At 40.6% G+C, this 20,852-nt stretch overlaps 1 protein-coding gene across 1 annotated transcript in view; it reads left to right on the top strand.

Annotated features, from left to right (window-relative positions):
- Positions 1 to 20,852, top strand: part of COG5 (component of oligomeric golgi complex 5) — a 187,336-nt gene that overhangs the window by 163,696 nt on the left and 2,788 nt on the right. The window contains exons 16-21 of the mRNA XM_031598656.2: positions 1,211 to 1,273; positions 2,104 to 2,207; positions 3,641 to 3,878; positions 13,183 to 13,259; positions 13,761 to 13,887; positions 14,414 to 14,493. Of these exons, the coding sequence (XP_031454516.2) occupies positions 1,211 to 1,273; positions 2,104 to 2,207; positions 3,641 to 3,878; positions 13,183 to 13,259; positions 13,761 to 13,887; positions 14,414 to 14,493 (689 nt within the window). The remainder of the gene's footprint in view (positions 1 to 1,210; positions 1,274 to 2,103; positions 2,208 to 3,640; positions 3,879 to 13,182; positions 13,260 to 13,760; positions 13,888 to 14,413; positions 14,494 to 20,852) is intronic.

Here is a 20,852-nt window from a genome sequence, read left to right as displayed (position 1 = left end):
TTTCAAGACTTGGTTGGCCCTATTAAGCACTACTATGTGATAAATTGTCAATATTAAAAGAGAAAGGAAAGATGTATTTATAGAGAGTAATCACATCTCACAGCCACTGTTATAAGTTTTTTTCTTATCACAAAAGCTCTGTCTTTCTGCTGGTAATCCTGATAGCCTTTGCCTGCATCTGTCCCTGCCTGAGCTTATCTTTCTGAGAAGACCTTCCCTGCTTTCCCACACTTGTGGCCAAATAGAAAAGTAGAAGGAAAAGGCAAAATCAAAAAAAGCAGCACCTCACATGCATCTCTGTGCTTTGCTGCTGTGACCCAAGTCTGGCCTGGAAATGTTTTATGTACTCAGCTCAGTTATGAACAATTCCAGTTTAATGACTCAGTGATATCAGTCGTTACACAGCCTCTGTGAATTAATACAAACAGATATAATGGTACTTCTAGTTAATCATGTTTAAATCCTAGCCTGATTAGAAACAGAATCATGAGTACTCCTGACTGTGGATATGTTTAAAGAATGTTTAAAAAGGCCAAAATGCTTATAAATTTGCTTGGATTTTGCAAGCAGATGGTAGATTAACTTTTAAGTCTGCTTTTTCTGATGTATTTAGTAATAAACCTCATGTGCCTTAGTGTTGGAGGGAGTTTGATATGATTCAGTCTGAGTTCAGTACTTATCTGGCTTAAAAATACTATTACATAGATGTTCATAACTGTAAGGAAATCGGTTGTATATTCCTCAGGTCATCCCTTGACTTTCAGTTTGAATTTTACTGTAGCTGCCCATAATCAGCTATTCAACATGTAGTATTACAGACAAATTACAGTGCTGAGAAAGAACATAACCTTTCTTTCAAATGTTTGCTGTAGAGCTGCTTGAACACCGTAAATTCTATTGTTCGCAGCAAGAGAATATTCCACTTAATTTTATTCTGTACTTTTAACCCTTCAGCTATATTTCAGTTGAAATCTGTTGAATCATTTCTTTGCCAAAGTAGCAGCAGAGCCCATAGGAAATTTGAGAGTGAAGAACCGATACTGGTGCACTGAAAATTCTGTCTGTGTAAAACATTTTTGATAGTTATGTATAATGCACACATTACAAAAAATATCTCAGTATGTTTTAATATGAAATTAAGTGTTGTGGCTTCTAACCATTTTGAATGTTTATTAACATTTATTATTAACAATTTCTTCAACCTTTGTAGGTTGTTACCAATCAGAACTCATTCCCAGCAGCTGCTGAGGAAACAGTCACAACTGCCTTGAAGGTAATTGAACACCCAAGATTGAACCCTCAGCACTGAGGGCTGAGGTTTGCTTTGTTTGTTACTTGTAAAACAGTGGCTTCTTTTTCCCAAGTATTCCATAGTGTTGGTATATGCTAGCCAAAGATACACAAATATTCTGCAATTTATATTTTGCCCTGTCTGCAGCTACATAAGTGTTGCATGTGCTAAGTCACAGCTTGAGTAACGTTTGTATTTAAGAATATTCTCATAATGGATGGAACCCAGATGTCATCTGACTGTGAAAATAAATGCCTTTCTCTGCAGCATTCACACAGCAGTAACTGAATCCGTTATCGCTACCCCTGACAAGCAGCCATGCAGGCACATAAAATTATGATCCTTATGCTATTTGGTGCTTTTCTGAAGGGCAGTGTGGATGGCTGTGCAGCCCTCCGGGTGCTGTGGGTGACAGCTATCCGCATCTATCCTGCTGTGCTCTAATCTAGGAGCGGGTGTGTGAAGAGGAATGAAGGGCAGCTTGCCTGTCTCGGGGGAACGAGCAGCTGAACCAAGTGTGTATGCCGAAATGTGTGTCTAGAAACCAGAAATGCCAGATCGCTCTGCATCTTTTTGATGCAATGCTTTATATACATAGAAGTAGTAAACAGCCTTCTTTATGTACCATACTGGTAAGATCAGTAAAAGATAAATGCTGTCTTAGACTTTTGTCCTCCTGTTTAGCAATTTCTAATACACAATAGCTAAAAAAACACAGTTGGAATAAACTGTCAAGGTATTCTTGAGGTGTCAAAATGCAAATGCTTGTAGTTTCTGTTCCTTATTTCTGCCTTTCTCTTATCCTATTTTAGGCAGTCCATGATCTAATGGGTAGTGCTGTTCAACCGTTACTGGACTCTGTAGGAGATTCAGTTGAAGCTATTATCATCACGATGCACCAGGAAGATTTTTCTGGGTAAATACCAGTATTTTTAAAATTTACTATTGCCTTAGTAAGACATCCTGCCTGTGCATAATAAATTGTTACTGCCATATGCATAATAAATTGTTATTGCTACAGCGTCCTTGGAGCAAGAGCCCGTGTTTATTAGGGGAAGGTAGGTGATGCATTATGGTCAATTAACACAGCTATCTATTGAAACAAATTAATGGGGCAGCATATGTCTTCTTCACTTTTTTTTTCCCCCCATATCTGTTGAGTAAAATTCATTTTAAAATGAAAGGAAAACCAAGCAGGGGCCTTTTTTTGTCCTTAAAAAAAACCCTCTTCTTCTTTTTTTTTTTGCTTTTTTTTTGCTTTTGCCTTTTTTTTTCTGGATAGTTCCCAGAAATGTCAGTACTCTTATTGCTTAAAATAAAGCATAAAACCTCTGATTCAAAATTACATAGAAAAAATTCTTAACATATTACAAAATGTGAAATGGTTCAAAAAATCTTTTTTATTGAAAGCTCAAGTTTAGCATGTACATTTTTGTCAAATTTTAGATTACCATTTCAAATACTCCTTATCTGCAAGTATCTTGAGTCCTAACTGTACTTGAGACTTCCTTTGTGAGCATTGTTTTAGTTGTTATTGTCTGTTCTGATGTGTCTTACATCATCATGAGATGTCCTGCAGATGCAGAAGATTTGGCCAATAAGCATCCCTCCTTTGTATTCTGTCTTTGAAATTCACTGGAAAAAAAAAAAAAAAGTATTTTCAGAACTGCTTTTGTTTTCCTTTTGACTTTTTTAACAAAAGCAAAATCTATCAATATTTTACCCTCTCGATCTTTCTTTTGCTGCCTCTAGTAAAATATCTCTGAATAAACTGAGGCTGAGTTCTGTTAGATATCCTGTATGCTCAGGTTCCTGAGCTTGGAAGAGCTCGGTTGCCAGGCTGTGTTTCAAAGAAAGAGAAAGGTGATTTATTTCTGTGTTTTCTAGCTTCTGTGCTGCTTCTATGATAATTAGATTTACTTTATAATCCAGAGTTTGGAGCAATCTAGGAAACTAATTCTAAGAAAATAGATTTGGGATAGGCGAAAGTAGTGACCCTGTGACATGTGCTTGCATTTTCTCATCCATTTTTAGAGTTATAAATCAACAGCTGGGATATTTACATTTAGGGGCTGAATTTGAGCTTTAGGCTCCAAACTCATGGAGGCTCAGTAAGTCAGGTTGGAGTGGGATGATTTCCTGCATCTAGCTAGGAAGGGATGAAGAGATATTTTTTGACCACAATTTCAGAAAGAGCTATACACAGCATTTGGAGGCTGAGTGATACTAAGTCATGCCAGGACTTTATGGGGTAGTGAAAAAAATCAAAAAGAATCCAGTCATTTTTTATAGTATTTTAAACATAAATTTATCTGTCCCTATTTCTTTTTTTTCCTTCTTTTTTTGCAGATCATTATCCAGCTCAGGAAAACCAGATGTCCCTTGTTCTCTGTACATGAAAGAACTACAGGGTTTTATAGGAAGAGTCATGAGTGACTACTTCAGACATTTTGAGTGCTTCGACTTTGTCTTTGATAACACTGAAGCCATGGCACAAAGAGCAATTGAACTTTTCATTCGCAATGCCAGTCTAATAAGGCCCCTTGGTGAAGGTGGGAAGATGCGGCTTGCAGCAGATTTTGCACAGGTACCCCTAATACCTACCCTATTTCTGCTTTTTATCATTGCTTCTCTGTGTTCTCTGAAAGGTGTCATCAATGCTTTTGCCCCCAGTGAAGTGTAAGCAGACAGCTGTAGAGATCTGTGCATTCCAGTTCTAAACATTTTCTCTGCGATAGTGAATCCTGAGAGGTGTATCCACTAGTAGTTGGACATCCCTTGTCATTGCAAAACACATTCCAGGAGGTGTGACAGCTCCCCATCAAGCAACTGTTGCATTTAAATTCAGTTGCATCTTGAAATTTTATCCAGCTTGTCTGACCTTCTTGGTATGTCCATCATTTGCCACCATTCATTTACTTCATTCTTTCTCCTAACGCAATGGTGTGTCATTTTCTTAATTGCTTTAATATATCACAGTGCCAGCAGCAGTTAATCACTAACTCACCTGCCTTGCAGAGTAGGAGGCAAACTAAAGAAATAATAATATCCTGTGGAAGAGCTGCCCTTTCATTTTCTTCTGGATTCTCTTCATGATCTGACTTGCCTGTCTCTCAGACTTACCTATGTCTTTCTACTGAACTGAAACACAAAGCAAATTGCTAGATTAATATCCACTGCTTGTCTGTGTTATCTGCTATCATCAAATCTAATTTGTCAATAATAACATTGTGTGATTAAAGCCAAAAAACAAAGGCATCCATTAGATTGGTGTGAGGGTACAGGTTATCATTATCCAGGTGGAAAAGAGAATGAGGCTCCACTTGTCTGCATATTGAGTGCTGCTTTTGGCTGGTAGGTAACGGGTAGGAGAGGAAGGCAGGGAAGGGAGGAATTACTGTTTCATTTCTGGATTGTGGCTGTTTTATTTATTTTGCATTTAAGTGCCCCAAAAGAAGGCAAGAAGAAGAATCTTTGTCAGGAGATACAGAGATCAGATTGCAGATTGCAGGGCCCTGTGTCACCCCTTCAGGGTTTCACCTTCATATGTGAAAAGCAGCCTCTCTTTCCATGTTCTTGGCTGGGACTTTAGATGTCATACCTAATGTAGGAGATGGATACCAGTGCATTTTCATTTGGGGAATTTGTTTTGGCTGTAGATATTGCTCTGGCTCTGCAGCTTTCTGATTCTTATGCAACTGTCACTTTTTAGAGGTGGATTAAACCATGCAATAGGCTCACATTGAATAAATTTGGGTAAAGTTTTTATGTTCATTATTCAAAAGTAAAAAACCAGCCGTTAATCTTAGAAGTTTGGGGAAGTGTTCAATTGCCTTCAGTGGGAAGGTTCTATTCCCTTCTGTATTTTGAAGACTGGCATAAAATAGATTAAAAAAGAGGACACTTGACTCCTCCTCTGGAAAGAATACAGACATTTTTTGTAATTTATGCTGCAGTGCTTAAGTAAGTTGTATAAATTTAGGAAATATCTTTACCTAATTCTACTGTAAAGAGCATCTGATCTAAGCACCTGTTATTATAATACTAAAAATATCACTGATTTATCTTTTAAACATATATTTTTCTCATTTTGACATGGGTTGCCTTTTAAGTAAAAAACGAAAGTATATTTTCTTCTGAGTATGGGGGAATTTGCATGTTCATTCCTGCCTTGATGAGCATAGCTCCTGGGTGGACAACTGAGTGAATATACATTTTTTATTTCTTTTCTTTTGAATTCTGGAAGGAGAAAGGGGGGAAAACAAAGGAAGAAAAAGGTTTTGAATTCTTTCTGGTCTCCGACCTTCAACTGTTTCTGTTTCTGGGGGCTGCCTGAAGTTGTTCTCGTCTTCACACTGCATATTATCTTTGTTTGAAAGTGGACTTAGTACAAGAACTGGCTGGGTCTACTCTCTCTGTTTTTGGAACACATGTCCACAATGCCAGCTGCCTGGTCTCCTGCTGGAGAGGGTGTAGGTTTGTCCTGGGCCTGTTAGCTGCGCGCTCAGTGTGAGTTGTGGCTGCAGTTCACTCGTTTGCACACTGTTGTTGGCATGGTATCAGGCCTAGAAAGGCACTGGTGCCTAAGTTGGACTGGTGCCTAAAAGAAAGTACCTGCCTGGAAAGACTGTATGTGTAGGAGGAGATTTGCTTATAAATGTTTCTACTTGTACTCTGTCTTGTGGAGTCATTTTGGATATTCTGAACTCAGAAAGGGTTACATTTTCCTGCTTAAAAATAGCTTTTGTGATTAAAAAAAAAATAAAATCTTGATGTCTTGGGGTTACTTGAAACGAAAGACCTGGGGAGATCTATCCAGCTTTGTTTAACTTGAGGTCTTACTAAAACATAGAATCATAGAATGGATTGGGTTGGAAGGGATCTTAAAGACCATCTGGTTCCAACCCCGCTGCCGTGGGCAGGGTTGCCACCCACTAGATCAACATGTATGTTGCAAGTCAAATAATTCTGGGTTGCATTTATTGAATGTTCTTACCACATTTCTGCCAGGATACTCAGATATACCGTTGCCTCTTACTCATCACAATAACTTTGGCTGAGAGTCCAACGTGAAAATTTTTCAACCACATACTTGTTCTGCTGATAGTTGCCTCAAAACAGCAGGTATTGGTTCACAGAAGGCGGAAGGGAGAGGTTTCAAGCTCTCGCATTCAGCAAGCTCTGCTACTTGTACAGTTGGGAATTATTGTTGTAATTCTGTTGAACTCTCATCCTTTGTCTTATCCTGTTTCTGCGGTGTCAGTGGTGTTACTGACACTGTGGAATATAATGTTATCTTGTGCATTACTGCTGTTTCAGAAGTAAGGCTGGTTGTGTGCTAGTTGGCAGCTGTAAATGTAGGTATGATAGGCATGAAATATGGCAGAGTGTCATGATTTCATAATGATCAGTGCTTACAGGAACACAGAAGCCTTTTAAGCCCTAGGAAATGTCTGCAATGCTGCAAGCTTATTATCACATACTGTGCTGTTTCTTGGGACTCATTGTTTGAAGTACTTCCAATGTATAGGGTGAATTCACTTCTGTTCATGCTCTCAGCTTTTATACAGGCAATTGCACAAGATTACTTTTCAGTTTGCTCCTATAAAGTCCTGTATCAGGTTGTTTTCATTTTTGTGTTACTAAGATGCCCGTGATTCAGTATTCATGCATGTAATACTAAATTTTATTTTCAAATTTTTCAAATTCAGTCAGGCTAGAAGAAATGTTCTCCTGGAGTAAGCAAGCCCTGATGGTTTTTCAGTGTTTATGTTTCTAGGGAGTACCAGTTCTTCTCCAGAGGACTTTTTAGCTTGCTTTATATTCAGAGTTGCTACAGCACTTACTTAGAGGCATACTTTGGGATCTGTAGTTTGTAGTTCACGCCTTCTTAACACCTGATGGAATTGCTGGACAGTGCAGCCAAGAGTGAAATACATATCAATGCAGTCAACTGAGAAATTTATTTGGATGAAATGGGTATTCTACAGTAATATTTAACATGAAAATTAATAGTCTGCTGCATAACACTTGTTATAAGTCGATATAAGAAAATAGCTATTCATTGTAAATACAACTGCATTGAAACAACTAGTCTTGATGTTGCAAAAAGTAAATAATCCTTAGGCTTCATGTATGAAGGCATGGCATGTTTTGCCATCTTTTCATCTTTTCATGTTTGGTGTAACAGAAAGTTGGAGCCACTGTCTGCCATGAACCCTGTGTCGCATCATGACTGATTATTTTCAGACATTGTTGAATGAAATGAAATATTTGTATTAGTCCTGTTTGAACTAACACTATGCTGTAGACAGCTTCCTATGCTTCTCATCCAGATGTGATTTATCCTTGAAGTTTTTTTTGTCACTGTTCAGTACTGTGATCAGTTTTGATGGGACATAATTAATGCTGCCACCAGCTCTTGAAGTTTTTATCAATGTGTTAGTGCAAGACATTTTGAGTGTATTGAATTTTCCTAGAAAAATGTTTTTACTGTAGAAGTTGACTGTGCTAAATTCTAGCTTAGCAGTGTTTCTATCTGCTGGTTAACATATGGTCAGAATCCAATTTCCTTAATTAATATGCCTTTTAAAAAAGCAAGGATATTAGGCATTTGTGGTTTTGTAAGTGCAAACAAATTTATTCCTTTGAGCAAACATGATGATACAATGTAAAAATGCTTTTTGTCATTTTTCATAAAATATTCTTTTTTAGATTCTTACAGAGAAACGAGGGAAGCATCATGTTGTAATCACAGTTGTAATTATAAGGACAAAAACTACTAAAGCTAAAATGTACTTAATGTTTAATGCCAACCATCCTGCCAGAGCAAAGAAATTGTTTTCTTAAGTGTGGTATTTTGGAAGCATTACAGCTGAAGGATTTGCTTCAACATCAACTATTTTGGAATTGCTACACAGTGGAGAAATCAAATTCCACATCCCTTTAAGGCCAGCTTGTTTCATACAGTAATTCAGAGCTCTTCTGCTTCCTTGCTTTTTAAAGCATTCTCTCCTGCTGAATGACTAGAAAAAAGCATTTTGAGTTAACATTTAAAAACTTGGAATTCTTCTTGGCCAGGAGGAAATATAATTGCTAAAAATTTAATGCTCAGATTTTCCAACTGAAAAAACAGCTTTTTAGTAATGAGAGATCTTGAAAATACCACAATAGGCACTAAACAATAACTTCACTATGGAGTTTTTCAAAGCACTCCTCAATATATATGCATTATCTGTATCTAGACTATGTATTAACTTCACCCTTGAGTTGCTGAATATAATCCAATTAGCAAAGCCAGCCATGTGATGGATTTTGTACAATATGGCTAGCCAGTGAATAGTTCAACAGATAATTGACCAGCTAGCCATGGGCTATGACAGTGTCATCTGAGAAGAAAAGCTAATATAGCTTTTTTAGGCCTAGAGAGCAAGAATCATTGAGAAGAGGAATATGTTTTATATAAAAGTTGGGCAGGCATCTATCATTGCGTTCTGTGAAATACAGCAAAGTACATGAATACATCATGGCAAAGCAATGGATTTGGAATGAAGTTAGAGGAAAGGAGACAGTCATTAGGCCTTCTTCCATTCTAACTGTTCCCTTTTCAGTGTGCACTTCCTATTGCATCTCTTCCAGCAGATCCTGAGATCCTGTGATAATGTTTATCTCACATTAGTTGAGGTTGCACATTATGTCTTGGATGCCTGATTTCTCAGTGGATTTAATGAAGACAAGTATTTTCAGGTCTGCTATCTTGGGAGAGAAATTTGGAAAAGACAAAGGTGCTACTCATCCTTATGTTTGTGAAACCCATTGGACGTGAACATACAAAAGGCCTTGCACGCATTGTACAGGTACTGGCTTGCAGACAGCCAGAAGCATCATCCAACCTGCTTTGGAAGCTACAGCTGTATCTCATAGCAAAAGCTGTTACAGCAGAACCACATTGCATGAATTGACAGCTGATACAGTTTCAGGTGATGATGGGTATCAAAACTGAAGTGATGTGCAACTCGTTCCTCTGCCCAAATCCAGCTCCTTAAAAACAGCAGCTGTTCCTAGCTGAGTATGTCCTCCCAGGAAGGCAGTCCTGGAGCAGTGGTGCCTGCCAACAGGGTGCTCACAGGGACACCAAAGCCATACAGAGAGCCCGCAGAGGTGATTGCAGAAGCAGCAAAATGCTGTGGCATCTCATCAAGTCATTGGACTCACACAAATAGCTGAAAGCAAGTGGGGAAAAAACAATCTTGGTTATTATGTGAGGTATAGTTTTTATTGGAGAGATTGGCTTATAACACATAGCAGACTGGTGTTGTAAAGTAAAAAAAAAAAAAAAAAACTAACAAAAAAGACAAAAACGAGTTTCTGTGGTTTATGTACATTTTTACCACATTAGTTTTCACTCATTCCCACTCTTTGTGAGTCAGTTTGAGATGGTATAGTGTGCTGCAAAGCTTACAGTTTTTTTTTCCTTTGGCAACTAGTGCTTCACGAAACAACCATCTGCTGCCATTAAATTTATCTAGCTCTATCAATTCTAATAATTTCCTACCATGAATAAAGGTTGAAGATGAATTAGCAGAATTTTCCAACGAAAATCTTATTCTTCAGCATTTAAGACTAAAAATGCTGATTTATGGAAGCTGCTAAGTATGTTCAAGAGAAATCATTTAAATTTGTTTTAATAAGGAGTTGGTTAAGCTGTAGAAAGTTTCACTTATGTCTCATTACATCATTTTATGTTTCAGGAGAGAAACAACCATTTAAAACTTACCAAGCAGAATTATATTTTGCTCTGCAGGGATCTTCTTCCTCATGGGTACAGTTTAATCCATGCATTCTCTCTCCACAAGTCAGAATGGCTTTTTGTTGCCTGTTCTCAAATTCTCCAAAGCACCTAAAAGAATGATTTTTCTCCCCAGTTCTTCCCAGCTATGAGCCCATGGCTCCCACCAGCTCAGAGACACTAGCTCCTACTGGATGTCAGTGCTGCTGCCTGAAAAGAAACTGAAGAAATCAGAGCTCCCATTTGTTTTCCAAGGTCTGCTGGGATCTTGTATCATTATGCAGCAAATCCTACTTAATAAGCTCTTCTTCTTGGCCGCTTCCTCCTTACCCCATGCAGCAGAATGGAAGCTTCTTGGCTCTCATACATGCACAGAAGTGTGGAAGCAACTGGCTGACCTTGTGTTAATCTTCATCACCGTATAGAGTTTGTGCTCCTCCCTGCAAAAATCCCAGGGGAGAACCTGCATGCACTCAGCATTGCTCACTTGTGACAGCAAATTCAGAACAAGGCACTGCAGCTGAGATTTCTTCTGAGCAAGGTGATATTGGCATCCCATGGCATGCTGAACGTGAGGCATGTACTACAAAGCCTCTGGCCCAGGCAGCGGCTTTGTGCTGCCTGCGAGAGCTTTATCCATCATGAGCTTCTCCCTCTCCATGTGTGTAGAGGAAGTGTAGGTGGCAGGCTGGGGCACTCAGTCCCCCAGATTTGTCTGTTGAGTACTCCTACAACATGACACACCTGACTTAATGTAGATATCTCCCTCAGGGTTTCCCACAGCAGAAGTGGTTGTTTCTCTCCACTGACCATGAAGATAATTTACAGATGTTGAAAACCAGTTGATGGGACTCCATTATGCACACAGAATCTCAGAGTGGCTGAAGCTGGCAGTGCCCTCTGTGTCCCTCTGCCCAACCACTGCCCCAGCAGGGACACCCAGAGCAGGGTGCCCAGGGACACAGCCACGCAGTTTCTGGAGATCTCCAAGGAGGAGATCTGCAGCCTTCAGACAGCTGTGCCAGTGCTCAGCCACTCACACAGCACAGTAGTTTTTCCTCAGATTCTGATGGCACCTCCTGTGTTCCAGCTTTGTATCTTGTTCCTGGGCATCAATGGAAAGTATGCCATATATTTTTTAAGTGATGTGCTGCTGCTGAAGATGAATGCTTGCAGGATGTGGCCTTGACTGGCTTTAAATGCTAATATAATTTCTTCTAGTTTTAGATGAACTGAGGCAACAGAGTTTACCATATTGTCTTTGTTTAAGCTGACAGTGACAAGGAACCCCAGCAGTGCAGTCAGGTTCTTCTTGGGAGCTGGTGTTCCTGCTGAGAAAATGAAAATTGGAAAGAGCAGCAGTATTGAAGACTTCATTGTAAATACTGTATTATCGCAAGTGCTTTGGAACCAGTTCAGCAATGTTACTTAAATGGGAGGCTATTGTATGGTGGTTTTCATTTCTCATCCTTTGAAACATCGTAATTATGCACTACTTGGAAATCAGTTAGAATAATTTTCTAAATTGGGGATTTTAACAGACCTACACGAAGACTAAAATTTGTATCCCTCTGTTGACTGACACTTCAGGTATGCAAAAAAAAGTCTTAATCCACATCTGGATAAGGTGATTTTCCCAATGTTTTATTTTTTTAGTGGTGATGTTTGTATTATTGTACATGCTAACCAAAATTTTGCCATGTAATGGCACTGAAAAGTTCAGTCTGGGATCTGGAGGTGAAATTGTTTTCTCGCTTCTGTGTCTTCAGTGGTAATGAAGGTTTTGTGATGGAAACTTAGTTTCATGTGAATGATATAAGAACCTGAGCAGAGCCTGGCTCTTGTTTGGAAAGACAAGTGAACTCCATATTGCTTAAAAACTAGAGTTTAAGAATTGCTTGTTTTTAAAGATGGATTCTCAGAATGGAGAGTGGACAGTTGAGTAAGAAATAATGCTGTTATGGATGCACTTTTGTCTGTGAGTCCATGGTAGTAGGTCACCGCTGCCTTCAATCCGCGTAGGTTTTGTGCCCTTGCATTTAGGGCTGAGTATTCATGAATGAACCACCTTAATCTTGTCCTTCACCAAAGGAAAGGGTGTCCAGCTGAAATATGTAGGTTGCTCTGAAAGTAATGCCTCCTATTTATTTCCATGGAAACTCCAGCAGATACCAAGAGCACAATAGCACTATTTGATAGAGCAAATTCTCAACTACCAAACACTGTTTTCCTACATAGTCACCACCGTTACCTGTGCATTTTTGCCAGCAATAAACAAGAGCCTATAATGCCACGCTCAGAAAAATTTGCACGGCTGTTCAGAAAGTGGTTTGTCTTTCACATCACTGTCACCAGTGCTGAGATGCACCACCCACCACCTCACTGTGCTCACATCCACTGGTTGGTCTGCATAAACATTCAGCAAGTGTCAGTGAATGTCAAGTGGGTGCCGTTTCTTATATGCGGAGGAATTCAGTTCCACACCTTTGCTTCATCCACATTTACATGTCAGACCCCATTCTGTCAGACTGTCCCTCTGCTGCCATCTGTCACACAGCAACAAAATGTAATGGGATGTTGGTGGGAAGGTTTCAGCCCGTACTGCCTTACCACCAACATCCACCTCTGCTGTCATGGGCCAATAAAATAAAATAGCAGGCATTACTTTTGAACAGCCCTCATATGTGTGCATTTCTACTGCATTTGTAGTGGTTTGCAGAAACCTGCCCAGATTTCCTTTCTTCCCACTCTGACATCAGAATTTTGGGGCTCTTAGTGGAAGTGGTTCATCAGGAAACTCATCGCTGTCGAAATGAGCGCAGACAAACAAAGCTTCAGTTGCAGGAAGCTCAGAAGAGCATGTCCTGTTCTTATCTACAGCTATTGTTTTGTGTGCTGCTTACTGCGTTGCCAAGAATGAGCAGAAGATTTGGCTTGGGCACTGCAATATGAAAGAACAGCTTCTTGTCCCAAAGGCAGCCACCGGTGAGAAGCTGATGAGTTGGCCTGCAAGTCTGGGTTATTATTTAAAGGCAGACTACTGAAATACTGAGTTTAATACTTTGGAATAGTCTAATTCAAATTCAAATCTTTGTATTTACAGATGGAGTTAGCAGTAGCACCGCTCTGCCGCCGAGTCTCTGACCTCGGCAAATCTTACAGGCAGCTGAGGTCATTCAGGTGAGTTGTGGGCACAGCAGCCTGCAGTTGATTCTATGATCAAACTGTATTTCAAAACTAATTTATTACCCTTTGTTAGTTCTGATTGAACTGAGGGCTTTTTTGGCAACACCCACAAGCAAATTAGAAATAGATTAAAGTTCTTGTAAATTTTATGCAGAGTATGACTATGATTTAAAAGTCATTGTCATGTAAATCATGGCCAAATGGTGCTGTTTTGTGTTGCTTTCAGTGCTGCTTCTTTATGAGAGTGAGTTCTGCAGTTGCCTTACATCTTTCCACTGAAAGATAAAATTTGCAGTTCTGTACTGTTTAATTAAAACAGGCAACTTCTGTACATTTTTTACAATCTCAACCTATGTTGAAAACCTGAGATACAGACCGTTGGAAAAAAATAAGGTGATTTTATCCTGTGACAATATTGCCACTGCAAAGGTATTATTCTAATACATAAGACAAGACTTTCCTTCCTTTCACAAGTATATTGTTGCATTTTTCCAGACCACTGCTGTTCCAGACCAGTGAGCATATTGCCAGCAGCCCAGCCCTGGGAGAGGTTATTCCATTCAGCATTATTCTTCAGTTCTTATTTACAAGAGCACCGCCGGAGTTAAAATCACCCTTCCAGGTAATGAGATTAACCCATCTTTGTTTTCTAGATGTCCTGAGGAGGAACAAACATTTCTGTTTGCCTTGGTTATTTTAGTTAGAAATATTCAAGCTTGTGTTTTATGAGACTTACTGACTTTGTTTTCATTGTGACAAAGCTGTTATGGTCATTGATTTCATATTTTCATTAACAGTAGGAAGATGATAATCTGATTTTGAATAGTCTCTCAATTCTTTAATATTCTGTCAGCTCGTAGAAAAGGAAGGTCCTATTGTAGGCTGCAAGTTGCAGTAAGAAATCTAGATTCAGTTCACTGCCAGAACTGGGTGCACAGCTGATGTAGCAGATATCTCTGTGCTTCCAAAATAATGCGTTGGGCTATTTCTGTTAAATAGTCTCCGATTTCTTAACTAATTCTGCGTCACTGCAGTGTTAACAGTGCCTTTTATTGACTTCACTTATTTTGTCTTTGTTTCTGAAATTAGCGTCTGTCCTTTTCCACATTTGTGTGTAATTGGTGTATCTTTATGTTTCCCTGCATCAGAGGGCTGAGTGGTCCATTGCCCGCTACTCTCAGTGGCTCGATGATCATCCTTCTGAGAAAGACAGGCTTGCGCTCATACGGTAAAAATCATATTTATTTCTTCTGAAAATGTAAGACAATTGGACAATAAGTTATCGGGACACCAGGTCTAGTCACAAAAAGTAGAGAAGTTGCTGTAGGAGATGTATAATAATTACTGTTACCCTCTCCCCACTCACAGAGTGAGTTACAAAATGGGAGAATGTGTGAACTGAACACCTTTCTCTGCCATATCCAAATCCTCCAGTGCCTTTGGAATGAGCACATTATCTTCTTGCAAAAGAGGGAAACCACGCATGATGATGGTTCAGATTAACACTGTATTTTAGCAAAACTCCCAACCACTAACAAGTTAAGGCTGCAGCCATCCTGCCATAGAGAAGTATTTAATGCTTAGACGATGAAAATGGAGATAGGAGTATTAAAATGGGAGACTGTTGTTTGTAACCCTTGTAGTGTTATTCTTCAGCAAATCAACTGAGGATCTTTAGGAAGTGATAAATTACGTCAGATTTTATGAAATCTTCCTGTGGTAGATAACTTTATAGATGAATCATATTTTGTGTTTTGAAATGTTACGAAAAGTTATGGAGAGTTTTGTTTTTCAAAACAAACTTTTTAAAAATACATCAGAAGAACAGTAGTGCTGTATGAACGTTACAGAACTAGTGCATAGATCCACTGGATTCAAGCTTGGATGATCATTTGGCTCCTAATGGCTCAGCTTATCCAGCCACCTTCCTAGTGCCCCAACCCAGTCTCATTCTTACTCACCTGAGTGGCTCAGAAGAGGCTGTAGAGCTGTGCCAGACTCGAACTGGAAGCCAACTCTGTCCTGGCATTTCTGTGCATGGAGGTGGCCAGCTTTTGTTGAAACTGTGAAAGCTGACTCTTCAGCTCCAGCCAACAGTGGTTGTACTTCAGAAAATCTGGTGTTATCTGTCTTCACTTTTAAACCAGGATTTAGAATACACAACCAAGAGGAGTCTGCTATAAATATTTATTGTTCTTGAAGCTGATAGCACAGTGTAGTCCAGTGTAGTGCTTGGACCAACTAGGGAAATACTGATCACCAGTAGATGGTAATAGGATTTATTTCCAAAATATTAAAATGCAGATATGCTTCTTCGTGTATGTATTAAAACAGTATATGTTGAAAATCATACATGCAATTAGACTAGTTTAGCTACAAAACTAGGTTTCTTGAATCACGAGCCATGGCATCTTGAATTATAGGAAATGAATAAGAGATACAGCACTGATAGTAGGTACACAGCTATGTGTGTAACTTAGCAGTGATTAGTTTTACTGTAATCTTTGCCTTCATAGTACTGTCTAAACTGTTCATTTCTGTGCACAAATTTGAGAATGCCATTCTTAAACTACAACACATTATTGTCTTTGCTTATGATTAAACTTTATTCAGACTTATCAGGCTTCTGGTGGTCATGTCCAGCTGCTGATAAGTTGCTCTGACCACGAAGGTGTTAATACAGTTGGGAGAAGTGTATTTTAGGTGGAGAGAGTATCTTCCCTTGGACCAACTCATATTGCTGGCAAACAGCCTTTTCAGTTCAGAACTCATATTCATTTTGCATGAGTACAACTATAAAAGTACTTAAATTTCATAACCCTAAGAACAAGTTTATCACTTGAACATTTTATGCTCGGACTGGTCCCTGTGCTTTGTACTGTACAGTGCTTGGGCTTTGCTTGAATGTCCTCTCTCACAGGGCATGGAGGAGCAGCAGTGGAGACCTGCCCTTCCTAACGCTGCTGGTAGTATGCCAGGGGTTCTTCCCTATGGACGCCTGTTTGTCCCTGCCTCTGCTGTTTGCTTTTCTATCCGTCCCCAGTGCCAACTCCAGCAGACAGCCTTGTGCTGAGCTGCGATTTGCTGAGCACATCCCTTCCCTGCAGGAAGAGCTGCCCCTGTAGCCCCATGCGTCAGGGTTGTGCAGCGCGCAGTGATGCCAGGGAGTGAAGGACATGATTCTCCTGGGCACGCTCTGCTAACTTGTTTATGCATTGCCATGTGCATTACCTTTTGACCATCTCTTGTCATGATAGTCACTTCTAGTAGGCTGCTGATCCCTACAGAAGGCAGGCAAGCAAACCAGCCGCTTGTGCGGCCATCTGTTCCACTCATACTGTATTTTCCTTAATACAGTATTTGAAGCTTTCTGAGCCTGCTGTTCTGTCCTTTGTCCTCTGTGCCTCCTTTGTGTGTATGAGCCTGAGCTGAACTGCAGGCGGCTTGCTCATTTGTCAGGTCTTGTACCTTGTCCTCTCCAAGCCTTCGTGCTGCAGTTGGGCTGCGCTAATTGGACCTTGTACGTCTTGGGCCTTCAGATCTCTGGCCTACTTCAAGAAATTATCTTTGCATTTGGTGCAGCCTTGCAAATGGTAATTTTCTGCAACTTCAATTTATAACAACTGTGCAATTACTCTGGGGACTTGCTTCTTAGATATTAATTCACACGTGTGATCAGAATCTTTACAGCTTTATATTAAAGCTAATTGCAGTTTTTCTTCAGCACTGTGGATCTTAAATGCTTCCTATGCAGCACAATGTTCACAATGTTATTACTGTGAATTCTGAGCATTTGGAGTGTTTTTATGCATTTCTTTCTGTTTGTATTCAGCATAAGGGGTGGGATTTACCTGGCCAGAGGTGCATTAGCTGTACTCCCTTTACAGAGAGGAGCAGGCACTGGTGGGGCTGATTCATCTCATCCTGAAGCAGGTGCCTAAAATAGGTCAGCTGCATCGTGCCCTGAAAGCTGCATTTTCTCTGTTCCACGAAGGATGTGTGGGCATGAACCAGGGGGCTGTCAGGCCAACAGCTGCCCCAGGACGTGTAAGGTTGACTGACTTGGCCCTGCTGTGGGGCTGGGGCTGTGTGGGAGGAGCCCTTCTGTAAGCAGCCAGGGCACCTTTTCTTTCTTTCTTTTTGCTTTTAATTTTATTAAGTTTGAAAATCCAGCCTATCTCCCATAAAGGAAACTTTGCTGTTCCACTTGGCAGAGTTTGAGCCAGCCTGAAGGACAGGGTCCCCCTAGGGTGAACACTTCTTTTTCAGACTTGCCTCCTCCCATTACTGAGCACAGTGAGGAGCTTATCTCCTGAAGGGCTGATGCCTGTGCGTGTCCCCACCAGTACCTCTTGTCCATAAACATGTTTGGTGCCAGCTGTTCTGATTTGTCCAAGCCCAGATGCACCAAGCACTTCATTAGGTAATTTTAAATAAAAAGTAGATGTCACTTGTTGTGCTACAAGTGATGTTGTTGGAGATTTTACTGTTAGGGTTTACAGTACCTCTCCTAGTATGGATTAAATAGCTCTGCTGTTGGACGGGCACCCTCTTGCACATTTTCTACTTTCTCCTATGACTTGAGGCTATGCCAGCAGCTCCTAACAAAGCACCACGCCACGTCTGACCCTGCTGCCCTCCAGCTGCCCCACCAGCTGCCTGAGGCTGGGCATGGAGCTGGGCACAGCCCCCTGAGCTTCTCATCGCCATCGGCCCGTTCGCCTGAGTCAGAGCCCAGGGGCAGTGCTGGTGTTCACAGTACCACACAAAATTAATTAATTAATACGTATCATTTAGAATTACTCTAAGTTCACCTTAACAACCATAGCCCAAATCATACACTTTTTTTTTTTTTCTTTTCTTTTTGCAGTCGATATAGATCTTCTAGGGTTGAAATACCATTTTAAAAAAGGAACTATGAGTCTTATATAATCAGCTTGTCCTGATTTCCAAGAAAGCTCATGTTTTTGCTCAAGCAAGTGAAGTAATTTAATAAGTGCTTTAAAATCCTTTTCCGTATGTGGGAGGGTATCTTAGACTTTTTTTTTCTTACTTCTTATGGCATTTTTAATGAAGCATTAATGTATGCAGAACATCCCACCAACCCTCTTTCCATAGCTCTCTTTTACAAACAGTATTTGTAATGTGTACCATAGCTTGTCTTTGAAAATAGAAACAGATTGCTGAACAGGTTTTATGTCCTTTATTAGACTGGAAGATGCTGAATATAGGGCATTATTTAGTCTAATCCCTTTGAGAGTATGTTTTGTATATTACATAAACAGGGTTTCTTCCATCTTCTTAAACATCAGTAATATAACTATAAATTACATCTTCTATATGACAACAGCTGTGATCTCTGTGCTGCAGACTGGGTGGTACTGTTTTCACCCCGGAGCTTTTGATTTTTCCATTATTACTTATGCATTGGTGTTTCTTCAGTGTCCTCTACAGGAGCAAGTGTACCTTTTCTAATAGAGGACTTTAATAGTACAGTGATGGCATCTGAATTGCATTCTTTGCTGCCAGAATAATTTACAAAAGCTTCTTTGAGCTAGGACCAGTCAAGCTTACAAAAATAGTATCATAAAATACACGTTTCAGATGGTAGCATTGCTATTAAATGTGTTTGTTGCCAGAATGAGATGCAGTCATGTGGGCATTTCAGCAGCTTCAGTGAGACATGTTGTGAGGGGTTTTCCATTTCAGCCAGCCTAAGCTCTAGCTGTGAGCTCCAACAAAGCATTGCTTTGCCCTGAGCAGCTCCTGCGCTGTCTGTGTTGCTGCATGTCGTAGTCCCAGTGTCCCACTCTTAAATTAGATAACTGTCTTCAGAGAAACAAAACTTCCATCCAGAGCGTACTTCTGAAATAACATCTGCTTTATGACCATTTGTGCTTCGTGACCTCTCCCATCTCCTTCCTCCCTCACACTTCCAAAGCTGCCTTCCTGCTACTCACTGGGCTCCAAATGTCCTTGCTGAGGACAGACAAGGAAGCCTGATGTAAATACTGAATTTGGTGTGAAGTCAGAGTTCGACACGGCACGCCTTTGGCTTGAGTTGGGCCATTAAGAAAGCTTCTGCTGTCTGGGGAGAACTTGGCTTCTCTTTTAGCTCCATATAAAGTTACAAATTCCAAATTGCACCTCAACTGTTGACTTCAGGGCATTTAAATGGGAACGTGGGACATGGGAAGCAGCGAATGTGTTTAATGTTACGGTACTGAGGAGGCTTTATTTTCATTATTTAATGGAAAGCGTGCAAAGTGTGTTTCAGAAAAATGCCTGAGAGTTCACCCTGTGGTGTTGATGGAGCGGTAATTATTGTTTGTCTCCTGAGTGGAGAACAGTTACGGTGTTCCTGGGCTGGTGAAACTGACGAAATCTGACTTTGTTGCTTTGAAATGAAGCAAGCAAAGCTGTGAAAGAGAAAGCACAAGGAGGGAGCTGACACAGAGCTGCTTCTGTTGGCTGTTTGTCTGCTGGGGAAGGAGGAGGCTCTGGGCAGGCCGAGGCCTGAGTGCCCACAGGACAGCTCGCAGGGCGCCCTTCAGCTGCTCTGTGAAGTACAAGGGAGCAGCACCTGCCAGTGTCGGAGTTTGTTTGCCTGTTAAATCTGATTCTCTTGAGACAAGAGAGAGAAGAAAGATAAAAGCAGCCGGAAGGTGCACCAGCAGGACTCTGGCGCTGCCATTGGGCACTTAGAGTAGCCTAAATCTCATTCCCTCTTGTTTGATCTGGTGGGAGTAACGCTCTGGGTAAGGATTATCAAGGGCTGACATGGAACGTCTTTGGGTGCTGCTTTTAGGATAGAGCTGCCTCTCCCTTTCATGTGAAGTATCTGCTTATCTCCGTCGTCTTTTGCAAGTTTTTTTTCAAGCACGGAGATAATGTTGGGAAGGGATAGCAGTGTTACCATCTGGGTAATGAGCCAACCCACGACTTCACCAGGAGGTGTCGGAGTGTTCTAAGTTAAGCAGGTCAATATGTTTTTTTCTATTTGTGGCTTTTGATGACTTAAAAACTGTTTGAAACCAACAAACTTTGAGGAGCGCATAGAGGAAAAGACAGAGGGACACTTGTGAGTGGGAGGGGAGAAGGATTTTGCAGACGAGTGATTGACATCTACAGTAAGAAAACTGTTACAGGAGTTTCTCAACTGTCTTTTTAATATAGGGGACTGTTCTTTGTAGAAGGTGACTAAAATCCAATGTGTTTAACGATTACTGCTGCTCTGAGCACTGCAGTGCTGACCTGAGTGGAAATGTGATACACATCAGAGTGTGAAGCATCCCTCTTCATCTTGACAGCATCCGTGAGCCATCCCTGCCCGCACCTCCCACCTCCGTTCAGTGCTCACCACGTGCTCTGCATGTGCCCCCATTGCCACCATGGACCTGCAGGACTGAGAAACACACTGAGCTGCTCTCTCTTCCCCTCGTCTTCTCATGGGACTTAAAGCTTACCTGGGGACCTGGCCTGTCTCTGCAGTCAGTGTTGGTGATGGGAGCAAGGTGAGCTGCCCCTGGAGATGTGAGGGCAGCAAGCAGTTCTGTATCTGCTGCTTCCATCCCTGTAGGCTCTGTG

Source organism: Phasianus colchicus, chromosome 1 (assembly GCF_987193195.1).
Source record: "Phasianus colchicus chromosome 1, bPhaCol1.hap1.1, whole genome shotgun sequence".
NCBI lineage: Eukaryota > Metazoa > Chordata > Aves > Galliformes > Phasianidae > Phasianus > Phasianus colchicus.
The sequence above is the reverse complement of the archived record's forward strand: the minus strand, read 5'-3'. Positions and strand labels throughout refer to the sequence as shown.